The sequence below is a fragment of the Struthio camelus genome, chromosome Z, assembly GCF_040807025.1.
Source record: "Struthio camelus isolate bStrCam1 chromosome Z, bStrCam1.hap1, whole genome shotgun sequence".
Taxonomy (NCBI): domain Eukaryota; kingdom Metazoa; phylum Chordata; class Aves; order Struthioniformes; family Struthionidae; genus Struthio; species Struthio camelus.
The window spans coordinates 35,539,688-35,566,594 of NC_090982.1; the positions used below are offsets into that span (position 1 = coordinate 35,539,688).

The following is a 26,907-nucleotide window of genomic DNA, read 5'->3' on the forward strand; positions in this document are numbered from 1 at the left end:
CCCAGGCAAAACTTTGATATTCCTGAAGCCCCACTTTCTAACAGAAAACAAACATTTGTAAATGCTAAATTTCTCAGCATTTCACCTCTGATTTTTTCCTGCTGATGACAACAAAAGCACCTGGCCTGACTTTCAGTCCTGTTTTCAGTTTGCAAGACCTGAGGTTAGAAAAAGCGTAGCTTTAACCAAAAAAAAAGAGAGAGAGAGAGAGAGAGAGAGAGAGAGAGAGAATTTGTCAGTATGACCATGAAAGACATTAAAAAAATGGATCTCTAAACAGCACCAGGTTAAGGTTTAGGTACTATCTGGACATGTCAAAGGCTCCAGTTTCTGTGATGAAACAGAGAAATCAGAATCCTCTTAGTTTTATTAAATGTTGTAATTCTGGCCTTCATGGATGCAAAGCAAATCAGGAGAAAAAAGATTCAGCTACAGCCAGTGATCCAGCCCTAACAACAGGGCACCCATGTCAATGGAGTCACTTTTCACGGTGTAAGCACACTCAGCAGAACAAAATATTTCCCGTCCTACAATCATGGCCAGAACAGTTGGATGGCTACTGCTAGATTTCTTCATTTTCCCTTGCACTTTCCAAACTGGTAAACGATTGAAGCAACTTCGAAAATATCCATTCTCCTCACTGCCATGCTAATTTGGGTTGCAATGCAGCATTTAATTTCTTTCCTTCGCTCTCAGTGCCTACCCAAACCTAGAAATTTCAACTAATAACTAATAAATATGTGTAATAATAAATAAATATGTGTAATAAAATGAATCAGAGTATCTGGTTCACTGAATGCCCCAGTTTGGCTTCTGAATGTCTTGATTACAGAAGTAAATGTACTTTTATTGCATGTGTCACATGATTAGTCTTAGATGCCTTAATCATTTTTGTTCGTGAGATCAAACAAAAACAAACTTCCCAAGTGGCAACTTTACTATATTTAAAAGCAGAAAGCACAAGAAAATTATTTCAGAAATTTATCACAACAATCCTATCTGAATGGATTCTAAGTGAATCCTTCTGTCAACTTTATCCCAATTTAGCAAATTCTTAAAGCCAAATCTAACTTTAAGTAGTCCTATTGACTTCTTGAAGGTAGGCAGGTGCTTAACCTAGACTCATCCTGCTGAGTCTCAGCCTTTCTGGATCAAGTTTGAAGACTTGATGCTAGAGAAGACCTTGGGACACAAAAGGATAAATTCTGATGATGGCTATCCTGGCACAATCTCTGCCTGCTCATTAAAATGCAAATTGAATGTGGCTCTTGATGACACTACATAAATAAGAACTAAGGTTCATACAATAGGAAAGTAAATTCATACAGTGCTTGGGTTTGAACAGCACAAACGTTCGTTAAAACACTTTCCAATACCAAAAGCCAAGGATATTTCTGCCAAAAATACATCTCTAGTGTATATATTTTCCAACTTGATATCTAGAGATAAGCAGTACATTTGTAATACCTAGCATGTGCTGAAGGCCACCTTCAAGCGGTACCTTGGGAAGAGGTACCTAATAACTTAGTAAATCCAAGTGACATCGTTTGCAAAACTGATCACTGACTCATGATAGTTTTCACTGTTTATAAGAAGAAAAGATTCTTCACCTATGTCTTTGACCAACCATGTACATCTTGTATTAAACCTATTAAACACAATTTATTTGAACTTGTCTAATCAGAACATAACATCTCATTGGAGACTGGTAGTCAAGGACACCTAAATCTTCACCATAAGCAGAGAACTACTTGTAAATAACCTTAGCACTCAGATTAATAAATTAAAGTTGCAGAATATTAAGTTATATAATTGTTAGAAAAATCAAATGCACATACCTCGTACACAGAGAGATCACATCAAGTCATTGTTAAAGCAAGTTACAAATGTTTTGAATAGCATCATATAAGAATTCAAACATCAGAAAGATAAAATGCTTTTGAAATCAGCGACACTGAATAACGCTTTTAAAAACCGTTTTATGCTAAATTTCCGTGTTGGAATACTAGTTGCTGAATTCAATCTCCTTGGTAGTTAACCAATGTACACCATTCTGTGTTCTCCCCGTAATTGTGCTTATTCGATAAAATTATAAATAAGATTCCCAATATTTAGTTTCTCAAGAAATTGAGATTGCTGAATTCTATTTTTATCTGAGCAATCACAATTGGCATGTTTCTTCTGTTAAAAACACATGGCACAGAAGTTCCATACCTTCAAGAGACTGACTTGAAAAATATAAATATATACTGTATTTATATATAATGTGTATATATACACTATCAATATTCACATTAGAGAATCGGAACAATTTTAATTGAAATTACTTTTTAAGAAAGCCTTCTGTTGTGACTTCATGTCCACATAAAGCATTAAGAATTTTCAAGTGTATCGTGTGAAATGGGGCTTCTTAAACCTAAAGAAAACATACTGGCGAAATATATACGAATATGCTTTTTTTTTTAATGTACATGTTTTCAGATCTGCAGTTTCCACCAGTGACAGCTTGCAAGTTACAAAAGCTAAAAGAGTTATCTGGAGTCAGTGTTTCCTCTCAGCAGGCTGCTGCAGGCAGAGTTCACTCCCAGAAGAAACTATTGGCAAATTATTCTCAAGGTGATGGTTGATGAGATGACTTATGCTGTCAAAGACACGATCTTTTGTACGAACCTTTAAAAAAGAGGATGCAAGAGAAAACATTAAAGAAGGGGCAAAATACTTTTCTTCCCTCAACTTTGCACTAAAATTCTCTAAGAATAAAACAAAACAATTAATCATGTCTTTGTTTTTTTATCCCCAGTTCTAAGAAATTGATCTTAAAAAGATCCCATCTTAAGAGATGGGATCTTCTCCCATCAAAATCTGTGGAAGTTTGGCTGTTTCTGGAGTAAATTCTTCTGTGTCTCCCTCTGTTCTCTCCAAATAGACATTTTGCTTGCTATCTATGGGCCGGTCTGCCATTAACAAGCCTGCCTGAAAACTTTCAGAACATTTTATTTCACTGAAAGCTGGAATTTTAGATCAACATTTCTTCCTCCAGAAATGACCTCCTGCTTTCAAGTATTTTCACCTCTTTCATTACAAAGAGCTGTCCCTCCAGAGAGACCTATAGAGAGGTGCCAGACCACAACTCTTCTCTCCGTGCTCTGGCAACTTTGTGTTTTTCCTCACAAAGGCCTGCTTCTTGAGATGCCAAAAGACTTGCCTCACTTCTGCTTGATAAACTCCCTTCTCCCAGAAGTGATCCAGTCATCATCTGTGTTTGGCTTGTGTTTGCCCTGTGCTGCATAGCACCCACTTGGGCTTTCGAAATTCAAACACTTCTGAGAAGGGAACAGCATTTTCCCAGCACATTTACCAGCACTCTGCACTGGCATCCTGCTAAGTGTATTATTACGTCCATGAGACGAGAACACTGATATTGCAAGGTCAAGCAGTCTAAAGTTAAGGCAGGTCAAAAATTAATTTATATTACAAAACGATCTTTAATTGTATAACTACATCTTCACAAAACGTTTGCTTCCTATGTTTAAAGTGAGTTAAGGCATGCAGCTTCCCCAGGAAGAACATTGGGTCTCTCATGCAAATGTCGTGCCACAATAAAGGTTCACACTGGGATGGCTGTGGGATGTCCCAGCAAAAAGTGTATGAACACTTCTTTAAAATGAAGGATGTCATCTATTTTCTTTGAACTTTTTTTCAGCAAGAGATAACAACTTTTGTTAAAACTTTCCAAAATCAATTTATGCTGTAGCGAGCACCTCACCTGAAATATTTCAGTCTGTACAATTAAATGCTGGCAAAACTATCAGCAACTTAGGACAGGCTGTCACAGGAAAAATAAGCAACAAATAACCTTGATGCAAACGACCCTGTTAGCTTGGTCTGCATGTAGCAATGTCAGTGAAGAAAACCATCAGGATCTCATGACTTCTGAAACATACTGCTGAAACATCACCAGCTGTATTTATTCAAACCTATATTTTCAAAATTACTGGATATCTTTAAAACAGTGCCACCTTTTCAGTCAGTTCAATTCAACTGAGAGTGTTCTCATCCTAAAACAATATGCTCTTCTGGTCTACTTGACCAGAGTTCAAGCTCTCATTCTAAATTCAGCAAAAAGCCTGCAATCTTCAGTTTTAAGCACCACTTACCTTGAACTAGAGGCTCTTTTTGTGAGCTGGATCAGGGTAGAAGCAACAGGTCCGTTGACTCTGCTCTGAAAACAAGCCTTTCAGTGTTGCAACATATCACTGGCTAATTTTGTGCGTGCTAATCAATGGCCAGGCCCTCTTTGTATGCATGAGTTTCATAAATAATTATGCCAAGGCCACATGGAAGAAATGCAAGCCACTGGCATGCTACTCAGGCCTGCTCTACACTTGCATTTTATTGACTGTGCTCTGCTCTGACAAGCTGCTCAACAGCTGCGCCTGGATCCCATTAATCCTATAGAGACAGCCCAGCTAACCTAAATACTGCCATAGGAAACTGGCTCTTATCAAGTGGTGCCTCCTTAAGTGGACTCCTGCGAGAGCAGTGTCTTTGACGCTCCCACAAAGCAGCAGAAATAACCAGTGCACTGTGCCATGACTGTGCAAGATGCTGCGCTGCCCACTTCCTCCTGATCTTCATCCGAAGGCTATGAAGAGCCTGCTAGCTAGAAGTACTCAGGTCTCTTCCAAAATGAACTGTTTCATGTTTGGAGCCCCCTTCCCCACTTTTAGTTGCAGTTGAAAGTTTCCCTACCCTGTTTGTAAATACAACCGCTACTCGCTTAATCCCCAGCAGCCTCCACTTCAACAGGAAGGGGTATGAACTCAGTTCAGTGCTGTTTGTCCATGCGCCTCAATTAATGGATGTTTGTGAAGCTTTCTGAGGCCGTTATGAAACAAGTACTTTAGTTCTTTATTCAGTGTTTCAGGGGCTTTCTTGGCGGAGACAAGGGATTTCTGATGGTGTTACATCCACATTGCATCCGCTGCTCATCCTACTGAGGGGTGGCAGGAGGCAGAGGTGCCTTGCTGGAGGCACATCCTGCCATGACATCCAATTTTTTCCAACAGAGGAGCAAGCTGGAAGACTGCCTTATGGGCAGGATAAGAGTTTCCCAGCCCTCTCTGTGAAGTATCTGTGGACGATGAATCAAATTCCCTAGACACTACCAAATGAGACACACTAGCTTCTTCCTTACTGGATATGGGGACACTGGAAAGGCAATGAAAGGGGTCCAAGACCTAGCAAGCTCCTTCCCTGGTAAGCAGAGCATAACCTGAGCAAAGGTGCAGCTGGGAAACGGGAAGAACATTTTGACATACTAAGCCTTTTGTACAGATTGCTGTTGTTATTCTCTCTACCCTGCCCTCTGGGAAAGGAGGAGGTAGGGAAGGCTTTAGGGCATGGTGGTACAGTACCAAAAGACTGAGAGATGGAGAGATGCATACAAGAAGCAGGTCTCTAGGTAGGGAGGGGGGTAAATTAGTGCTGCCCTTAGAAGCAGTGAAGAAAAGCTGAGAGTCTCCATCCTTCACCCACACCAGCAAAATGGCCTGGGGATCAGAGAGCCTTGGTACTCCCTGTTAGTAAGAACAGCAGCAGATATAGATATCCTTTGCCTTTCGGTGCCCTGCAACAGCTATTTGAATATTTATCTTGAAGAGAAAGTTAGGAGGCCCTACTGAAGAAGTGACAAAATAGCTGGCAAAATTTTAGTGAATGAGGTCCCTCTCTAAGACACTCCGCACCCAGTTTCCCAGGCTGGTGTCTCAGTGAAGCCTAGGACCGCGCAGCTGTCATGTAAGTGCTTTAAAACATCGTTTGACTGCCCTCTTGTGGTACGTATAATTACAACAAGCATCATGGCCATTTCTCATTACAGCATTTACACTCTACAGGATCAACAGAATTCTGCTGGTCTTCTGCAAGTTTTTCAGCTGAAATGGATGCCAGCAGACCACCTCCTTTCCTGGAGTTTCTCAATTGCTTTGGGGCTTGTCGTTTAAGGTTGTCTTTTACAAAGAAGAGGAGTTGCCAGCTGTCTGCTACTAGGAGCCAAGAATAAAGTATGTGGCAACACTTTATGTACAGTCTCAGATGAGGCTAAGCCTCTGCAGAAGCACGACAGGAGAGCTGGAGGAGCTGGAGTTTCTTTGCCCTCACCATTCTGCAGCCGGGAAGCTCCCTTCCTCACCTAAGGGAGTCCTTGTGCTGCAAAGAGATGGATCAGTTTTATCCCGTTTGTCTCCCAGGCTAAGGGCAGGAAACATTTCCAGGGAAAACAAATGGCCTGCAGGGCATGGTCTATAGTCTGTCTAACAGAGACAGCATATGGAAATTTCAGACGCAAAGGCTGTCCCAACTTGCACAGCCATAGCCACTTCTCAGCAAGAAGGCAACAAAAGTGACTTAGCTAAACTTCTGATGCCAAGACTGTATTACAGTGACAAAGCTTGACCTTGATAGCAAAACAGCTCCTAACGCTCCTTGCAGCCTGCAGAAATCATGCAGTAGATCTGCTAAACATCAGGGAGAGAATTAGAGATGTGATGGCACCTTATATGAGGCTGTGATTATGACCAGGTGTGAATAAGCTGTAAACAAGATTAAACATATGTATACAAAATGCGTCAAGTCAGAAACCTCCCTTACTATTATTCGGGAGTCAGCACTTACAGTTCCTTCTGGATCCACCAAAAGAAGATGCTTGGCTTGTCCGTTATGCATGCCAGTCAGCACATAGGAGCCTGGATTCGTGGTACTTTTCCTCACAAGGAAATCTCCACATTTCTTTAACAGCTGTTCTGCTTCTTTCCTGCTCATCTCTCCTTGATACCAAGGCTCTGTACTCAGCTCCTCCATTGTAGTCCAGTCAGCTGCTCTGGATAAAAGAGGACTGGTACATTCAGTGGAGGTGGCCTTACTCAACACAGGCTCAGATGTTTGGTTCTTGAGAGCATCTTCAAATGGTTCTGGGTGCGGACATAGAAACAAATGCAAGATCATTCAGAGGTAAGCTATATTGCAAGATAGTGATATCCCAGTTGTTTCTAACTGGATTTATTTTGTGTAATAGCCACTTCCTTTTATCCTTATGAAAAACTAAGGGATGTACTGCTAGAAGGGATGTACTGCTAGGCCCACCGATTTATGGAACATATTAAGACTGAGGAATGCAATAAGTTAAGAATTTACAGTATGCACAGAAAGATGCTGATAAAAATCAGAGCCAACCTTGCTATGAGCTTTTGAAAGGTACTGATTCTATTTCAGTAATGGCAAAAATAAGATATTGTCAACAGTTGTATTTATAGGCTCGGGTACAGGGCAGAGTTCTCCTTTTGTCTTGACAGTTACGTCAGACAATTTCATTTCAAATAAATTGCATAATATGGGTAGCCAAAGTTATTATGCTCGTATCTGGTCCCTCTTCAAACAACATATTCATTTAACAATTATCCATTACTGAGTCTCCAGCCTAAGGGTATGTCTAGAAGGGATCTGTAGCCCTTATTTCTCAGTCTACGCCTCTTCCTAACAGACACAGGCTAACATCTTTACTGTGATTTAGCTAACTGAAATCATCCTTGAGGAAGCATGTTTTAAACCTCAGCTAACCCCTGAACTCAATCTTACTTTCTCTAGATTGGAAGGGAAAGATGTGTCATTAAATATCCCAACAGTCTTGCAGAAATAGGTCAGTGTATGCTTCATTGTATGCTGTGGTGGCTTATCAAAAGCTATTTTCCCTTTCAGACTTTCATCTGACCAACTAGTATTAAAAAGATATGTTGTTTTGTGCCCATTAGACTTACCAGAGGACATCTGCAGAGCAGGACCAGGAAGCAATATAGCAGCTCTAAAAAGACTGCTCAGAGGCTACGAATATACAGTGGTTGCATGGGGCCACATGGGGTTAATTTAGCTCAGAGAAACAGAGTAAATATTATGCTGTCACAGCTTGTTGATACCTTAGCTAACTCTTTAAATCCAACTAAGCTATGACTTTACTACAATGCAGTCTGCACAAAGCCCAGCACGTTTAACTTAACAAACCATGTTAACATGGGGCTAGTTGACACATTTTCTAATACCATTTTTCTCCCTTGTGATCCAATGGCTAATAAAGATTAATGCAGGCTGGAAGATAAGAAGTCAGTTTTCCTTATTTTTAGGAAAAGAATGTGTACAAAATGGAGGCAAGCATGTGCATGTTTTAAGGACATGGAACACAGGAAATCAAGGTTAACATCCCTCATTTCATAGAACAAACTTTTCTCATTGCAGATCATTCTTCACAGACAGGTACCCTCTCTAACTTTCTTCCCTCTCGCTAGAAAGCACTGTCAGTCATATCTCAGCAAATACATTCCCAGAGGACAGTTCTATGTATACTGAGCTAATAGAAATGTAGATATGTTAATTTACAAGTAACATATAAGTACTAACTGCTTTGTCTCACTGCCTGTTAATGATGTGAACTGAATTGCAATTGAACAGCAATTGACTGGAGGTAGGAAGAGTGGAACAACAGGGAAAGTTTTCTGCTTTCCCCATCCTTTCTGCTAAATACAATCTGTTCATGGCTGAGAAATATATGTAAGGATAGCACCAACATCAAATTATGACTGATGCTTAAAACATTATTTTAAGGTTACGGCTATGATATTGATTTCATAACAGCTGACTTCAGAGTTAAAACAGATAGCTAGATCAGGTCGTAGGTCTATCCAGAGCATGGGATAACATGTTTTTATAATTTGCCTTCCAGTTGCCTTGTTGCACCAAGTCTCTGTAGCATAGCTTTGCTACCCAGTAGCATACCGGCAAGGCTGGCAGAAGCTGATTCTCCAGCCACTCACTCTTTCAGTCCCCTTCACGAGGAGGCTCCCGACCTTATTTTCCTTCTGACATTGTTGCCCATGACACTAAAGATAACACAGGCTGCAACTCAGCTTAGCACACATCTAATACAAACTAGTTTCAAATCTTTGGCCATGCTTATTTTGAACTCAGTCAGAGATGAACAAGCACCACAAATTCCAAAATTCACCATGAATCCCCCAGGAGTACTAAAATTCCATTGAGGGAGTTTCTGAATTCTTTAAAGACAAAATAAATGCGTAAACATATTAGGTCTCTTATTAGGAAGGGAATGAAAAGGGAGGGAACTCACTCATGTCAAATAGATCCTTTCCTGGGCTGCTCTCTTTGGTATTATCAGTTGTTCCACCGAAGGTACTTTCAGCATCTGCCTGAAGTGCCAATAGAGCATCCATATTTATATGCTGGGTGTTCACGTACGTTGGCATCTCTGCCGTCGGGGTTACTTGTGATTTCCCTTCTGGCATGCTATAAACATCCAAAGATCCTAGAAAATTCAAATCCCCCTTTTTTTCTATTTCTATTTTTGGTAGAACATTGTTTTTAGAATGACCAGATAATATCACACATCATTAGCACAGTTTTAAAATTCCCTGGAATGGGAGATGAAAAGAAAATAACTGCTGGGCCTAGTCAAAAAAAATGTTGATAAACGAAGGCAGAACTGTGTCTCATTTTTTTTCCATGAGAAAAGTGAATTTTTGAAAATAAAGAATGTGAGTTTCAAAGCTGATGTGTTGGGAAGTCATGAGAGAAGGAAATTGAATAAAATCTCCAGATTCATGTAGATTAGCAACAGAGAACAAATTCTGGCATTTGAAAAGAAAGTGTCCCCAGAAACACAGGAAAGCCATGAAGTAAATGTGGAAAGGGTGAAACTTCATATAGATGTTTTAACTGATGTGATTTGCTTATAATTCGTAGACAACAACAACAGGGAAATTATGCATGGCTTGTTATTTACAAATCATTTGTAGAGCGCAGTGCAAACACACACACCTTTCTACATTTTTGGAAGGGTTGCTGATTTTAAGCACTTCCTTTGGAAATTCCGTCTTAAACATTTACGATGGGTCAGATTTTTGGAATGGACCAAATGGTCTGCCTTTCAATACCATAGGCTTTTAAGACATAGCAATTTAGACAGGGTTCAGAGCAGGCTGAAGCTTGGGGGCTACACAAATTATGAACCATTCTGCAAAACGTAAGTTTTTATGAAAGTGTGCATAAAATAATTTGTCCACGGGTACTTAGCAAATACCTTTCACTGAAACCAACACTAAAATTCATGGCAAAGGACATGTATCATCAACAAAGTGCAGATCACTGCCCAAAGACCTTGAGGCATCAGACTTTCATGCACTTTGCCCATCCAAGACCACCTGCATATTAGCACCTACGAGTAGTGAAACTCACCTTGTTTAACAGGCCCGTGATGCCAGTCTTCACTAAATTTGTCTCCTAGGTGCCGACTCTGATAATAGGTTTGCTCTCTTCCCACTCCCGCTGCAGACTAGAAGGGACACACACACAAAGAAATCTTCAACTACCTTTAAAACACTGGGATATATTATGAGTGGCTTTGATGATTTCCTTAGTTATATTCTATGTACACCCACTCTTCATTGCTGATTCATCGTGGTGTCAGAATATATGTTTCATGAATGCATTTGTGTAGGAGTAAGGTAATACTGGTTGCCTTCATGTAAACTTCCCTCCTTCCTGCTTTTACTAAGCCCTGCAATCTCAAATGACACATCATCTCCTTCAGTACAGTTGTCTTCACACAGCAAGATCTGACAAACCACCCCTGGGGACAAGTGCTCCACAGAAACCAGATGCGGGATCAGAAGACGCCCCAAACACCCTCCAGAGCACCAGCTGGAAACTCACACCGGTACTAGGGGATTCAGCTAGGTGTTGAAGGGAGGATGCTTTCTCTAGACAAGGCCTTTCTGTCACTTAAGCAGAGTTGTGCTGGATCTGAAAACTCGTCTTCAGTGGCCATGTTGATATTGCAGTCAAATGTCTGATGGCCATGCCAGCAGAAATATCCGAGCTGACTTTAAACCAGATGTTCATGTGCCACTACATTGAGCCTCAGCACCACAGAGTTCAATGTGGGATGCAAAACCTATCTAGGAGCCTGGCTAAATACTGACTGCTACTGAGTTATTAACATAATTAACTGTTAATAATGACTGCACTAGACTGTTTAAACAGTTCTGCATCAAATCTTTTCGCAGGTCATGTGCACTCCTTACCATACCAACCTGCTGGGAGAGCAGAAAGAGTAGGGTCTAGGCTCCAACCACCACCACGTGCCTCTGCACAGAGAAGTGCAACTCATTCAGCTCACACTCCTTGAGTCAGTGTGAGGGCAGAGACGTACCAAGGGCTGAGCAGGGCCCTGCTGATTTCCCTAGGCTCCGCAAGGCCACCGGCCACCGGCTAAGCCTGCTCAGCCACACCAAAATCACATAGTACAGGATTCATTACACTGAATTGCAGTTATCTCTCTTCTTACCTGTAACAGTTATAATGAAGGGGTGAGGGAGGAAAGAAAGAGGTGACGATTTCAGCTAGCCAACAGAATTTGAGCTCTTTTGATTCTAGTTTTGTTAATATTGCCATTGCCTGCATCTTAAATCAAGGTTCAAAGTCCTTTCATATCAGAGATTGGAGGTAGCATGAAATGTTTGGTATGACAGTGAGGGTGAGCCAGGAGAACAGCTCTGGGGCTCACAGAGCCTGCCAACCAATGAGAAGAGCCTAAAGTTGTAATGATTCAGTAAAAAGGCTAAATGTTGAGTTCTGTTGCAATGGGCGAGGCCTGCAGAACCAAACTGAGGTGCTGATCTGCAAGCAGCTAGCTGAGATTGGTTGAGGCCAATGCCTTCAACAGCACTTTTAGGGTTGGTCCGAAAAGAGATAAAGCCCACTATGCTTGTACTCACAGTTCTGTGAGGGGCAAGAGAGAGGAGACCTTCACAGTTCCAGAGCTAATGCCAGGAGTCTATAGATGGTAGCCAACAACTCCTTCCATCCAGCAATCCTGTCCAGGGGCATGGCAGTCTTCTATCCCCCCAGTTTCTCATCCCCACCCCCACCATGGCTGATTTCACTTCCACAGAATAAGAGATCATCTTTCATTTTTTTACTCATGCTGATAAGTAAAAATGTAGAAATCATAAAAACATGGAGGAGTGATCCTGGCTTTTCAAATAAAATCTCCACCTAGTCCAATATCTTGTTTCTTACAGTGGCCAAAAACAAATGAAAGAGCAAGGCTAAGAGAGATCATGGATCTCCTATATATTGTCCCAGATATCATTTGAAACTCTGAGCAAACCACTGCAAGTTAGTAACCCTCAGTGGATTTCTCTTCCTTGAACCTGTGTAACCCTTTAGTACCATGAAGAACTCACCTCCTTTTGTTTGTCCCGAACCTGCCTAATTCGTTGCCCCCTAGATTGTTGATGCTCCCTCTTTCAAAAGGAAACTGGCCACACATGAAGGTTGTAGGCTATAAATGTTCCCATTGCATCCGTCTTAAAATACCTATCACTTTTCAATTTCAGATTAGCAGCAGGAGGGCAGAGATGCAATTGCACTGACCTGAGCTGTATCCGCAGCAGTGGGAAGTCTCGCTTTGAGTCTGGCATCAATGAAGCCGCCAGGAGGGGGCATTTTATTTGGGACGTTGTTGTAATATGGATGTTCTGCTGCCTCTCCCTCTTCCTCCATCCACGGCTCATCAAAACTCTGCATCCTGTAAGAAAGTGACTGCTTTATTTTGCCCATTACTTGCAAAGTGCTTATGAGCACTTGCAGCATGACATGTCTGTCAGGGGGTCACTACTGCATATTATTTTGACAATTCAGCTACACTTACAAGTCAGGAAGGAATGAGGGATCAGACAGCAGACCCTCTCTGTTTAGACAAACTTAATCGAAACGCACTTTGCAATCAATGAATTTCTTTATGCTGACTAAAGGATGTTTTCACTCAGCCTTAATAATAAGTGCCATTAAAAATGAATTAACAGACTATTGTATTTAACCTCACTGCAGCATTTGTAATATTGTTACTTGATTGACTGACTAAATTCTAAACATTGTCTTTAATTATGGCTGCTCTAACACAGATGTAAATCTGGAAGAACTCCATGAAGTCGAGAGATCAGATTTGCAGTTTTACTCTACATTTAACAGTCATTTACACCAGTCTAAAGCGAGTACAGAATGCTTCCAGATGAAAATAAGTAGCATTTTATATTCACCATGCACTCATTTTACTTTGATGTAAGAAATCACACAGGGTACCAGATCATTGGGTTTACACTAATATTAGTGAGCATATACCAATGCATTTCAAAACCACAGCTCACTAAAGAAAAGAGAATGTTTTATCCTAGCCTGTTAAACATACATGAATAGACAGCTTTTGTATTCTCCAGAGAGGAACGCAGTCAAAGCCTGTCTACAATACATTATATTCCTACAAACTTCACCTTGGCTAATATCAGAAATAGTGAAACATCATTAGTCATTTTGAAAGCCCAGTAACTCTAGTTTACTGAATCTGAATTGACAGAGCTGCTATGACAGTAAAAACGAGGAGGAATTGCCACACATGACATCCACTCTTGGCCATCCAACACTATCTACTAACTACAATGGAAAATGCATGAACTTTTCAATAAGTTCACTATAAAATGCATATTTAAACATTCTTTTAAAGTGACTGTACTCCTTTTATATTCATTAGGCAAACCCTGCTTTGCTAATTCAGCAGAAATCTCTTATTTAAGTATTTAAGTCCTGTCCTTCTCCAGCGATTTGCCCACAGCACATTTTACTATGTAAATACAAACCTAAATCAGATTCTTTAGCAGTCTTCTGCAGTCGTACTCACCGATCCTGGAAAGTAGGCGTCTTCGAGGGACATCGTAAGTATTGCTTAAATCGAAGCTCAAAGGCTTGCCCTATGGTGCTGATGACATCCTGTGCCAGGCCATCGCAACATTCCAGGATATGGCAAGCTAAATGAAAAAGGTTGACACATGCAAATCGTTATTGATATTATGCCTGGATGCACTAACCTATGACAAAAGACCAACAGGTCCGGCATAGCTGCACTATTCATGGTGGTGCACATTTCACTAAAACCCAGATCAGCTACAGTGAATTTCAGACAACAGGGCCTTTAAAGGTTAAATAGAATTGCTATGGTGTATAACTGCAGTAGGTGAGACCAGAAATCAGTTCCACAATTTTAACACATGCATGAAGACAGGAAATCTCATAAAATTTCACAAAACTGCTTTCACTTGCATCTGAATGCAATAGGTTATATGAGACCTTGCAGCTTTAAGTTGAGATTTAGTGACGAAAAAATCCAACTACTCCAAGCTTTCTTTGCTTTCCTCAATTTTACCCCCACGTTAGTTTTAAAACCTAATCATCCCGAGTTTGCAAGGCCGTCACTTTGAGTTTCTACAGTTTCCCAAAATACAGGTGCGGAGAGGAGCCATAACTCTGATACTTCCCAGATCCTGGGCCTTGATATGATTCCAGTAATAGAGAGGACTGGGACCTTTTCCTGCTTGCCACAGAGTCACTGCTAGCAAATTATGGGAGCACTTGATAGCAAAGAACCAGGAAATTGGCTTATTTCAGCACTCTTTTGTGTGCCATCTCTCTGAACCTGCCATGATGGGGGCAGTAAGGACAACTGGCAACACAAGCTCTGTCCTGCGGGAGACTGAGAAACTTCTATCCACTGTCTGAGCAGCCAAAGCAGTTCCAGTTTTAAAAACAGAGTGGCTCAGACGTATCATCCTGCAGATGGTTTTTAAGAGCTAGAAGCTAAAGGGCTGAATTAATACCTCAATGATATTAAGAAAAGCCCAAGTGAGTTCGTATTCTATATTCATTGCTGGACAAGTACACGGCTTGCTGGTTAGAGCCTGGATTGCCGTTGAGGATCTGGTTCTTTTCCAAGCCCTGCGTAGTACCGTGATACCTTAGTCAAAGTCATTAACTCCTGTCTCCCGACCGCTTTACTAGTTTGAATATAAATTCTTCCATTGAAGAACTGCATTTTAGTATGTGTGCAGTGCCCAGCTCACTGGAATCAAGAGCTTCAGATGCCAGTGTCCTACAGAAAAGGGTTGCGTGCAAATAATTTGCGTGCAGCTGTGTAATTTTGTCAGTTAAAGCTATACAGGAGGTGAAGAAAGTTTAGCAATGGCCTTCCAGAGGCTGGTCTGCTGGATGGACTTCTGAAGAGGTCAGAATAAAGGGCCAAGAAACCTGCAGCTCTGCAGGTACAGAGCTACGAAGGCACCAAACTGTCACTCCCTCATTAGCAGCACCGGAGGTAGCACGAGATGGAACAAGTCACCGCGCTGCCTTGCTAAACAGACCCAGAGATGTTCTCACCTTACAGCATCTACTGTGCCCACCAGCAAACTGAGGCAGTGTCTGATTTGGGGCACAGGTCCCGAACTGCAGGTTGAAAGTGGATTTAGAGGTTCACATTCCTGGCTAGCAGCCGGCTATTTGCTGTTTGCCCTCCCTGCACCTCTGTTGGCAGTGCTGGGCAATCCATCCTCAGATAAGGTACAGACATATCTTCATGAATGTGGACGGAAAGAAGTTAGGTCAGAACCACAATTTTTTTCACCCTTTAGCAGGAGCGGGTATTTAAAGAGGCTACATCACTCACTGCTAAGCCTGCCTGGAATGAAGCATGAGTCATTTTTTTTAAGTAGCTTCAGTAGGTGACATAATGAATAACCTGTTTCCTTGGATACATGAATGGACTTTCGGCAGGTAAGAGATGCGCTTCTCGTAAAAGGACAAGAATGTTTGGCTGACACGAAGATGCTTCCCTGCATATGGTACAGCAGAAGTCAGACGCAGAAGCCTTTAGCTTGCTAGATGCAGAATATAAAACTCTAAGAAGAGAGCTTTCCCACTTTTGGGAAGATATGCAACTAATATGCATGTGCAAGCTCTCTTACAGCATGGGTCTTGGTGTCAATAATAGCAGCAGTAACATTTTCACTAGATATGGAAGCACATTTGAACTCACTTCTAACGTGTTTTCCAAGTAACACAAAGACTGACAGAATGGCCAGCGATGGTGAAAAAGGCGATCAAGGATCCTTTGGTAAGCTAAACTCCTTGAAAAACAAAATGCTTTAATGCCAGCCACATGCGAAGTCACAGATCTGCAGACCACTGATGTATACACACATGGGGGAAATCTGTTGTGCAAACTCTGACTCTGAGGGATTAAGGATTGGAGTGTAAGAGAATTTCACACGAGAAAAAAAGTACTACGCTGCAGCACAAATTGCTAATGACAAAACTGGTTAATGAAGAGGCCAAAAGCAGACAAAAATAGGAAGGTGTGATCTCTATTACAGATCGGTGAGACTAACACTAAATTACTCCAAACATAACTAGCATTGATCTGCATTTTGAAAACAATGCAGAAAAATTTAAGATGGAAGAACAAAAATGATTTGAAGGATGGAGGACAGGTACTGCAGTTGGAGACCTGCAGAATTCACTCTGCTAAACCTTTTGTAAAGAAAACTGAGGGGCGACTTGATCACAGCTCATAAATACATCCCTGGGAAGATAGTATCAGGTGTTTAAACTTTGACTCCTCAATCTAGGAGAGACCAGCATAACAAGAAACAGTGGCAGGAAGCTAAGGCTAAACAAATTCAAGTTAGATATAAGGAACGTAGTTCATGAAACAGCTTTTAGATAAAATCCATTCACACAGGAACAGAAGACAGAACACAGGGCTGCTCCAGACCCCACAGTGCCCATGTCTGGTCTGCGATGCTGGCCCTCTAGGTTACTGCTGAGATCTCTCAGGGTGACTAAATTAATCTCCAGTTTTGAAGAATGGTTCAGCTAAAGAAAAGGGGTTGAGAGCAGTTCCACACAGAACAGCCTACAGTCTGGTGCCTGAGCCTTTCTAACAAAAGATTTGTGAGGCTGAAACACACAGGCATGGCAAGGAACTGAACCATCTCCACATCGTAATCCCCTCATAAGTTTTCTAATCATTTGACTTACATTCAGCATATTAGAATGTTTAGTGCATGTATTATCTATGAGCTAACACTGCCAAGACTGGACATTTCTGCACATGGATACAACAGGTTGTTGAGGTATCTAATTAAATAATTAAATAATTAAAGGTCACAAAATGTGGAAGCCATTGAGTTAGTCATGTCCATGGTTAGGTGGCAGCTAAGGGTTTGCAGGTTTGTGATTTTGGAGTTAAAGTGTCTAAATTCTGAAGAAATCTCACTGGATGCACTTGAGTCTTTTTTTGGAGCTAGTCTTTTTTTTCCTATGAATCTATGAATAATAAATAGATTCTCAGGTACATTATACAACACTCTGTACCTCATACCAAGACCTAGTGATGCTTTCTGCATTTCAAGTGAAGAGTGTTTTCTGTATCTGTTATTTCAGACTATAATTTACACTTTTTATAATTTAGCTTTATTTTTGACAACATGAACTGCATCTCAGTCTTTGAAAACAACCAACAAAAGGTGCCTTATACCTGACTGATCTCTATGAAAATAATAGAGCTAGGCATCTCCTTGAATAAAACCGCACTGAGAAAGAGGACAGCCTCCAGCAAGTCGGCTAGAAAGCTCACTATTTGATAAGGAATCTGATGCTGTCAGGAAGGATTAGGCATATACTGAGAAGATCTAACAGATCCAGCCTCTTAATCAGAAGACTTAATCAGAGGACTGCTTAGTTCTTGCATCTTAATTGAGTTTAGGTATGAGACAGCTGTTGCCTAGAAGTTCACACTGCCAAAACTAGCAAGCTCTTGATTTAAGACATGAAGAGAATCTAAGTGATACTTAGAGATGAACCACAGCTAAGATCCGTTCAGTTTCAGAACCAACTTGTGTATGGCGGTTCCTTTATTGCCACACAATTGTTCCATGACTCTGCCAAAGGCAATCTTTTTATTGAGTTATATTTATTTTTTTTCTCAAAAAAATGGAGTAAATTACACTATGAATAATTCATGTTTCTCAAAGGAAAAAAAGATGCCAAATAGACATTTCTAACTTACCTCGCCGATTAACAGGGTCCTTAGCTACATATGCAACATAGTCAGTTGTATCCTGTCAAAAAATTAAGATATCTATAATGAATGCAAAAAAATGTTTGCACTGATCATAGGAAAAGATCATAGTCCACAGTGTACATATTCTTGTGGGTAGGATCTCAATATGACATGTCTAGCACTACAGTTATCTACTGCTTGGAAACCTGCAGCTTCTCATTTACTGCAAAAAAAGTTTGTGGGTTTTGATACTGATCCCATCACTTTGCTTTCCCCAGAGTGCGAATCAGCGATCAGCAGCCTCCCAAGACACTCTCCCTACCCATGGGCTGCTCCCAGCAGTCCCCATTCCCACATGCCAGGTGGATTTTCTGGCAAGAGCAGGCTCACATCTTCTCTAGTGATTTCTTGCTCGCTCTCTGCCCACCCTCCCGCTCCCATGCACAAGCAGAGCAGACTTTTATCATCCTGCAGGTGAAACGGCAACACTCTGGGGAAATGTCAGGTTTACTGGCGCATCTGGAAAATGCCAGATACACTTGATTCAACTAGGAAGTTGGTTAGATCCATGATTTCCTGACGTGCCTGGCTAGTCATGTATATCTAAAGCTAGCTGAACTAAATACAGGGCACACTGCAGTTGGCAGTGCATATCTAGTCAAAGCATCCCCAGGGGACTGGTCCAAGACCACTGAACATATTATCTCAAGATCTAATGTCACAACACATACCAATTTTGAATTACATGACAGATTTCTTTAACTTAGCTTTCTCTAATACAAGCACACACATACCCCTCCCAAAACAAATCACTGTGCTGCATACACAGGTCCCTTCCTAAGGAGAGGATAATGGAAAGGATGAAGCACATTTATGGCTCTGATGTCAGATGTGTAGCCATATCACTTAATGCACTACTGGAAGACACTCAGACACGGCAATAATGAGGTTGGTCTGTAAGAAAAAAATAAAAACAAAACAAAACAAAAAAAAAAAACAGAAGAGAGAAGAATAGCCCTAGCTCTTTGTCTAGTAATTTCTTATGCATCCAGTGACATAGTGTCTGGGCAATGACTTCAGTGGAAATAATGAGGCATATCAACAAGTAATAGGCAGAGAAAAGTGGCTATGTCTATAACAGTAAATAGAGACAAGCTGCAGGCCTGAGAGTTGCCCCACACTTGTCCACACTGCTTAACTGTCAGTACTCTCCCCTGCCTAGCTGTGCCAGTTCCCCAGGTAGTGCCCTGGAACCGTCTAAGGGAATAGCACCGGCTGGGCACCAATCCCAAGAAGCCATAGTATGGAAGTACGGATGCAAATTGTCCTGTGCTGTTTGGTCTCTAGGCAATGAAGACAGTCCATGGATCATTTTATTTACTGGTACAGATATATCTAGTGCATACATTGAAGCCAGAGATTTTCAGCATCAGCTGAAGACAAGTGTGAATGTGCTGTACATTAAGCCTAAAAGAAATTGCATTGTGGTTTAAACATTTGGAGGCATCAGCTGGACTGAAATAGGGCTTGCACCTGAAAAAATGCTCTCCTCAAGGACCCCTGAGAGACCTGACTTATGAGATGTCTCTGAAATTTCAACAGGCATCTCCAAAAGCAGGTGTCTTGTTTAGTGGCCTGGAAACAGCCACCTGAAATGATCATGGATGAAAAATGTTTGGTGTATCATAAGGGAGCCTGGAGAGAACTAGAGCGGATCCAAACACTGTCTTGGAAGTGAACTAAAAATGATTCTGAAATGGTACATGAAAGGATTTGGTGGAGCCATTTTAAGCTCACATGTACTGACAAAGCCTGAAACTATCTGACTCATTGCAAAGGGGAATATTGCAAAAATATATGTGGTACTCAAGCTGTTCTCCAAGGCTGTGGAACGCTTCTCCAATGGATATATTTTGAATGATGAAGGTAATTAATGCTTAGGGAGTGGGAGGAAAGTTGCAAAGCTAATTGCTGGCACCAATGTGTAGCAGACACCCAGAGCAGAAAACTGGATGGGGCGAGGAGTGGGGGGAGTCTAGCTTCCAAATAAACCAGACTTCAAAATGCAATATAAGGGAAGTATCCTCTGAAGAAGCTTGGGAACAGATGTGGGCTTCTCATGTCTAGCACCTTTCTTCTTCCACTTTAAATCTCAAATAAGGGAATGAGCTTATGGGCCCAGTTGTTTTGGGGAGATAAGTTTTTTGTGATGGCATTCCTCCACTAGGTGGAAATGATGAAGGGTTGAAGAAAGTTATGTCTGGATAGGCCCCAGATGGGTTAATAAAGCTGTGACTTAAATTATGTCCTTTGCGTCCTGTCTTCTTTCCTGTGCGCTCGGGACAAAGGAACCACCTGCTTTATGAACAAGCTTTTTTGATTTAAAGTTGTGCCAGATACTAGCCCACTGAGACAAGCCTGTAGAGCATCATTAGATACTCGCACCTACCCTCTCCACCCCCAGGATGAGATCATCATGCAGTGGTCTTATTGGGAAGGCTGCTTTATAATTTCACTGACTGTTTTACAGGCTCCCTTCCACGATGCAATTTGATTTCTCTGGTAGCTCACTGACTCAGTAGCATGATTTTTATCTCTCTAAAACATTTGGAAGAGCTTGTTTACTCCAAATCCAATCGCTACTGCTGCTGCTCCTCTCCTCTTCCCTGGTAAATCACTCTATCAGTGGGCAGTGTGCAATGGTGTTTCCAGGACTCAGCATTTGGGATGGCAGATGGGGAGCGAAGAATCTTCTTACGGAGGCAGGGAACTGTGCTAATCACTCCTCTGCCCACTTCAGGAATTGTTCATTTACAGCATCCATGGCAATCTGTTGTATTTCAAAGCTGCTGTTGATCCATTTTTTGTTCCCCATATTATTACGATATGATGTCCTTTCTCCTCCTGGACCTTCACTGAGTTCAGCAGAGTTATACCAAGACTGAACTTGGCCCTTATGTTTACTGAGAGTAGCAAAATGAAGAGAGAAAGTGCCAAGGGTCTTCAACTTAACAGAGTTAAGCTGAGAGAAATAACTCACAGGGCAGGCTAGAAACTACTTTACCTGTATTATATGACTGATTAATGACAGATAATTATATGACTGATGAAAATGTAGACTCATTCAATTAAACCAGATTTGAAAGCTTTCAGAGCTCTAGGCTAAGAGGTGAGCCTTGTCCCTGTTTTAAAATTCTCCCACTTCTTCCTGCGTGAGAAATACTTCTGGAGCCCATTAAAACATGACTTTGGATGGACTGCTCATAAAAACAGGGAAAAGCGCAAGAAGCTGAGGTCTGTCCTTTGGTTTGAATGAACCACATGTGTAGGTATATCTGAAAACTTGGTAAAATTAGAAAGGATGATCTAGGCTTCTGAAAGCCCTTCTTCAAACTGCCTGTGTGTGACGAATACACCTGAAGGCAGTATTTAGGACAGTCTTCTCAATGTACAGTTAAATACAAGAAGGAAAAAATACATATGTTGCTATAAATATAACTGTAACATAAGTCCATTACCATGAAGAGGACAAAACGAAAAACAGTCAAGATGAAAATTCACACAACACCCATCCGACTATACTACATTGCTCTGAAAAACAGAGCCCCACTTATCAGTTATTATATGAACGCTCGCAGCCCTTTGATACTTTTCATTTCAGTCATTCAAGGAGGAGGATTTATGACTGCTTGTCAGTGGCTTCCTCAAAAAGAGTTTGATGGCAACAATCAAGGAGAATTTATGAAACAAGAAACAGAGGCTGTTGTGGTTATATTTTCCTTTCAGTAAGCTACGCAATAAATTTTGGCACACAGTCCTCATAAAGCAATATCTATGTGGGGGAAAGCTTCAAAGAAATGCTTACCGGATCACCTCCAGATGCAAAGGAAATAGATTGCATATGGTGATTTGCTATGATCTGTACAGATCAGAAAAAATAAGTACAAGTTAGTAGGTTTTCTCATAGAGTTTACCCTTTTGATTTCTTTTTTTGGTTTGTGTGGGGGTGAAAATCCAAAACCAAGATCAAAATAACTTCTGCATTTCACCTTCAAGGAGTGTAAAGAGTAGCATGATAATATAAACAAACTTAAGGATGAATGTTTTTAATCTGGTGTTCTTTAAAACGTAGCAGGACACAGTGAAATTGTTAAATGCGCTCAGAAGTCCAGTAAATCATATAGCTCTGTCATACAGTATCTTTGGAGAAATTTTAATCTGCTAAGGCTCACTTTCTTTATTACAGTTAGTGATGAATGGAGCAAAGGGTCCTATTCATCAAAATACTTTTCTGCTGATGCCACCCTGGTGAAATCAATGAAATCCCGCCAACCTGCACACCCGCTAAAGATCCTAACATTGCTTCCAATACCTACTGTGTAATTTTATGTTTGAGATATTAAACATAAACATGTTTGCAATACGCAATTTGAATTTTGAATATAGCTGCAATCTAGGATTACGGTCACAATCTCAGGCACGCTCTAGGGCATTCGAAATGACTACATTCATTTTGCTTATGTGGAGTTTGAACCAATGCGATATTTCTCTGAGAAGAGACAAATTGTCACGAACCTCTAATACAAGCAGAACAGCTCTGCTGTATTGCTATTCTGAGACTTAACTTACAAAATCTTTTAATAATAAAATCATCTGACAACTGAGAACAAAAAGGTCATTTTAAATAAAAGTTTGCTTGATTGTTTAGTCACAGGAACAATACCACATAATTCACTTGCTATAGGAGAGGGCCCTTATTTAGAACTCTAGAGTATGTGACAATAGTCATTTGGATCTTAATTGCTCACTTTGGAGAGGGTAATATGTACTACAGAAAACTCAGTTTCGGGAAAAAAAGAAGTTATAAAATATATTCTCTGGGCTCTTTTCCCACCCTGCATCTTAAAGACCTGAAATAGCAACTATTTTCTTGAAGAGAAAAAAGCCTGACATGAGTTTCTCTGGATCTTGCCATTTCACTCACTCAGAAAGAATAGACAAAGAGAAAAATTCTTTCATATAAAGTTCATTTTTAGTACTGCTGCTTATCCCATGGCAGCCTCGGAAGATGTGGTTAATTTTTAAACGTTCAGTGGAGGACCATCCTTCCCTTACTCCTCAAAGGTGGTTTCCTTCTCTTTTTTCCCATAAAGAGGAAATGACTTCAACATCAAAGATAAAGTAATAAGGATTGGTTGCACATTTAATGTCATTGCTATCTAAAGTTGCGGAAATAACCTGATCTTTCCGTTCAGCAGCATAAAAAATAGAAATTATTTCAGATAGCCCCAAAAATTAATTTTCCAAATTTTAAGGAAACTGGAAAGTGTTTTAAACTATCAGTTCAAGATAGATTTTTTTTTTATTCAACCCCAGAGCTAAAAATTGTAATTTAGTGTGGGGTAGGGGAATGCACACACACACACACACAAAAATCACCGTTCACCCATCTCTACTTACAAGGGTCACAAAGCTTCTGTACAGGGATGCAAGCAATTGCTTGCCTGGTGCCCTAAGGGCTGAGAACACTGTCTTTTCTCTCCTTCCAGCTCCCCTGGGAGCAAGAGGCTATTACAGAAGTCCAGGCTGTTTTTTTTGGATGGTGCTTTAAAGGACAAAGCTGCTGGGTCAGGCTTATTTTCAGTATTTTTAGAGGTATCTGAGAGCTCACATTTTTACAGCTCACGAGGTAATCAAATGCTTGGCAGAAACGAGAAACGAGGGAGATCACAGCCAGATCTTCGGGGAATCTTTGAGAAACCAGATGTTTCCCATTCCTCCAGCATCCAGATCCAGCCTATCTCAAAAAGAATGATGTGAGAGAAAGATAAACAGTTTTGTCGACTCTCTCATATTTCAGTTCACTGGAAATTACTTCATCTCTCGTCGAGAAAAGCCAAAACATTTGAGGGAGGATCCTTCCCTGGGATAAATCAGTTTAACTCCATTTCTACCCTGACGCCAGCTGAAGACAAGGCCACTTTCAGGGTTTGGCACTTCTTTAATAGATCTTCTTGCTACCGAGTTCCTATGCTGCTAACTGGGGGCAACTGTGCTTGCAAAAAGCCCTGCTGCGCATATTCCATAACATAGCTCCAACCTACTACAGCCAGACATAATGCTGCTCTCACAGTCTCCGTGCTTTCATTGCAGAAGATTACAACATTTTCTAAACGAGGATAAGAATGAAGAAAAGATAAAACAGCAGAAACATAATAATAAACAGCAAGCTTTTAAATATGTCGTGGGTAGCCTTTCTTATCCTTTTATCCTGAGGCTTATGAGGACAGCAGGGATTTTTTTTTTTTCTCTCTAGCTGTATCTGGGCAGAAAGTTGCGTGCCTTAACGCAGTATGTAGCTCACAGCAAATAGCATAGCAGTGACTACGCAAGTCTGCCTGCTTTCTCTTGATATATACACTGAGCAAGGATTTTTTTCTCATCTCATACATCATTCACAATCCACTGCAGTGATTCCCCCACGTTGGTATGTACCTTCAGCACAAAGAAGAAGAAGAAATGGGCTGGTTGAGCAAGGCTGCCTTGTCTTTCTAAAAGACAGGCATTTCACTGCACTGAAAAATCCCTGTGGCTGTATTTTTAGCAGCTCCGCAGGAATAAATTGCCCTTTAAGACTCTAAATGGGAAGAATGAAAACCAAATTGGGGATGCGCATTCATTTCTTTAGTCACCTACCCCATCCTTAACCCTATGAGAGTTTGTAACTGCACCCAGACAAGAACTCCTACCACTAGAAAATGCCATTTTATGTTGTAGGTCTGTTTACAGAAAAATGGAGCTACTTGAAACATGGACAAAAGAAAATAATTCATCTAAGCTGTGCCGAATACTTAAACTATGACTCCTACTATGTTTTACACTCTGTTTTCATTGAGTTTGTAAATGGTATTGAGGAATAGTACTTTGAGCAACTGGCTATTTCAGCAGATAGAAAATAACTATTCAACAGGCTGTTCATCAAGAGCCTCACCAATTATGGCAGTTAAACTCACCTGTTTCGTATCAGGCGTCATTAGATTTAAACTGGTGGTAGAGATGTTCAGCATTATGCTCATTCCTGCGAACTGTAGATTGCTCTTTCCCAAGATGCTAGAAAGAACTTTGCTTGGTGGCTGTGAGGGGAAAAAAGGCACATTTTTGTTCTCTGTTCATTTGGGCCAACGACTTATTCTATATAGAGTTAGCTGAAATCTTAAAGGTTCCTAAAAAGTTGCTGGCTTTCCAAAGATCACTTGATTGGAACAGCTGTTTCTCCTTTGGAGATCATTCTTCACTTAAAAATAAGAGTCATAACAATAAAGATAATGAATAACCATGTACGCCTCAACATTTGGCCTAAAAAAGTATTTTTTTATGAAATAGGAGAGTCTTAGCTTAATGGGAGCCAAGCAAACAGACCAAGATAAATGTCTTAGGTCCATATCTTAAAACAGGATATTCTTATTCTGTAAAAACAACTTCAACTCCTGAAAAAAATCTGTTGTTTGCTCTGCATTTATTGACTGCTCTATCCCCTCTCCACATGGAAAGCGGGACGCCTGTGATGGTGATATTGATGGGACGTTCACAAATAGGAAATTGCAGTGTCATTACACTTGTCACTTTCTTAGCAGTAGGCAAAAGCCCAGCCATGGGGTTATACCTGTGTACGCTGGGTCCACTCTGCAGGTAATGATTACTCCTCACTCAGAGTAAGTACGAAGCAAGGGGAAGCCAGAGGGGATGTTAATAAAACCAGTAACTTTTGCAGGCCTTTCACTGAACTTGCATTGGTGATAAGGTGCCCACAACCTTGGAAAGATTTGTCGCTATTAACAGGCTGGATACATTTGTGCCTCTTTACTCCTTATATGGTTCACCTCTTCAGAGTTTGGGAAATAGGTGTGTAAAACTGGCCTGAAGAAGTACATTTCACTTTAACCACATTCGTAAACCAGAAGTGACAAAAACATGAGAAGTGATGAAAGTGCAAAAGATACCTGTCTTTAAGATTTAGCTGTAATTCTGTTGCTGGGCAAAGTTTCTCTTCAAACAGTAGGCTTATTTTAAAAACAGTATATCTTTTCAATGACTGATAAGCAACGCTACTTCTAAAACAGTGATATAGTAAGGTGTCTCATTAGGCCCTTGGGATGTTATTTAACCTACTTTTCCAGTCATACTTTGTGTCATTTTGCTTTTCAAGGAAAAACATATTTTCCTCTTTTCAGGTTTAAAAGCCAAAACCAAGCAGAGAACCTAAAAATGCCATGAGATGTATTTGCAGGGTGGAGGAACACTCCATTTCAGAGACAGTTTCCATTATGCTGTAATGCACGTCGTTTCATCATCTTATTTTACCAGGGGACCAGAATCCTCACTGCACAAGCAGGGTTTCTGTCTTAACTTTCCACTAGGATCCTGCCTAAATAGCCAGCCAGGTAGGACAGTTTCCTTCACCTGCTTATTCTCCTTCTGCACCCGACAGCTATTAATAACGCAATAGCTATAATTAATTGTATTCTATGCTCCTTCCCTTAGACTTGCTCTGAATTAAATCCTAGCTTTGCTAGTGGGCTTGTGGAAGAGCAGGCAGTGGGAGACTGCTCCAGGAGCAGAAAGTGAACCTGCTGTGGTCAAGGCGAGGTGTAAGCTATAGGCACAGCTTTATGTGAGCTGGGGTCTCCTAGCAGCATCACTGCAGCACCACCGAGCTCACTGACAGCTGCAAAACCAGAAAGGCTTGGGCTGGTCCCGAAGCTGCCAACACATCCTAACCACCATACCACAGCCTCTCCAATACTGGTAGGTTATATGATCAGGCAGGTTTTCAAAGCGGTAGCTGCAAGAGCAGGCAAGTGATCTCCAAAGAGGTCAAGCTGTGCAAAGCAGCC

General features: G+C 40.9%; 1 protein-coding gene across 9 annotated transcripts in view; it reads right to left on the minus strand.

Moving 5' to 3' along the window:
• Nucleotides 1-757: 757 nt before the first annotated feature.
• LOC104150288 (SHC-transforming protein 3) overlaps nucleotides 758-26,907 on the minus strand; it is a 79,122-nt gene continuing 52,972 nt past the window's right edge. For all 9 annotated transcript variants that reach the window (XM_068927367.1, XM_009684462.2, XM_009684456.2 and 6 more), the window contains 9 exons: nucleotides 25,027-25,146; nucleotides 21,879-21,932; nucleotides 18,020-18,071; nucleotides 13,802-13,928; nucleotides 12,502-12,655; nucleotides 10,300-10,396; nucleotides 9,176-9,370; nucleotides 6,676-6,971; nucleotides 758-2,670 (listed from right to left, as the gene is read on the minus strand). In XM_068927367.1, coding sequence (XP_068783468.1) covers nucleotides 2,542-2,670; nucleotides 6,676-6,971; nucleotides 9,176-9,370; nucleotides 10,300-10,396; nucleotides 12,502-12,655; nucleotides 13,802-13,928; nucleotides 18,020-18,071; nucleotides 21,879-21,932; nucleotides 25,027-25,146 — 1,224 coding nt within the window. In that variant the 3' untranslated portion in view covers nucleotides 758-2,541. The remainder of the gene's footprint in view (nucleotides 2,671-6,675; nucleotides 6,972-9,175; nucleotides 9,371-10,299; nucleotides 10,397-12,501; nucleotides 12,656-13,801; nucleotides 13,929-18,019; nucleotides 18,072-21,878; nucleotides 21,933-25,026; nucleotides 25,147-26,907) is intronic.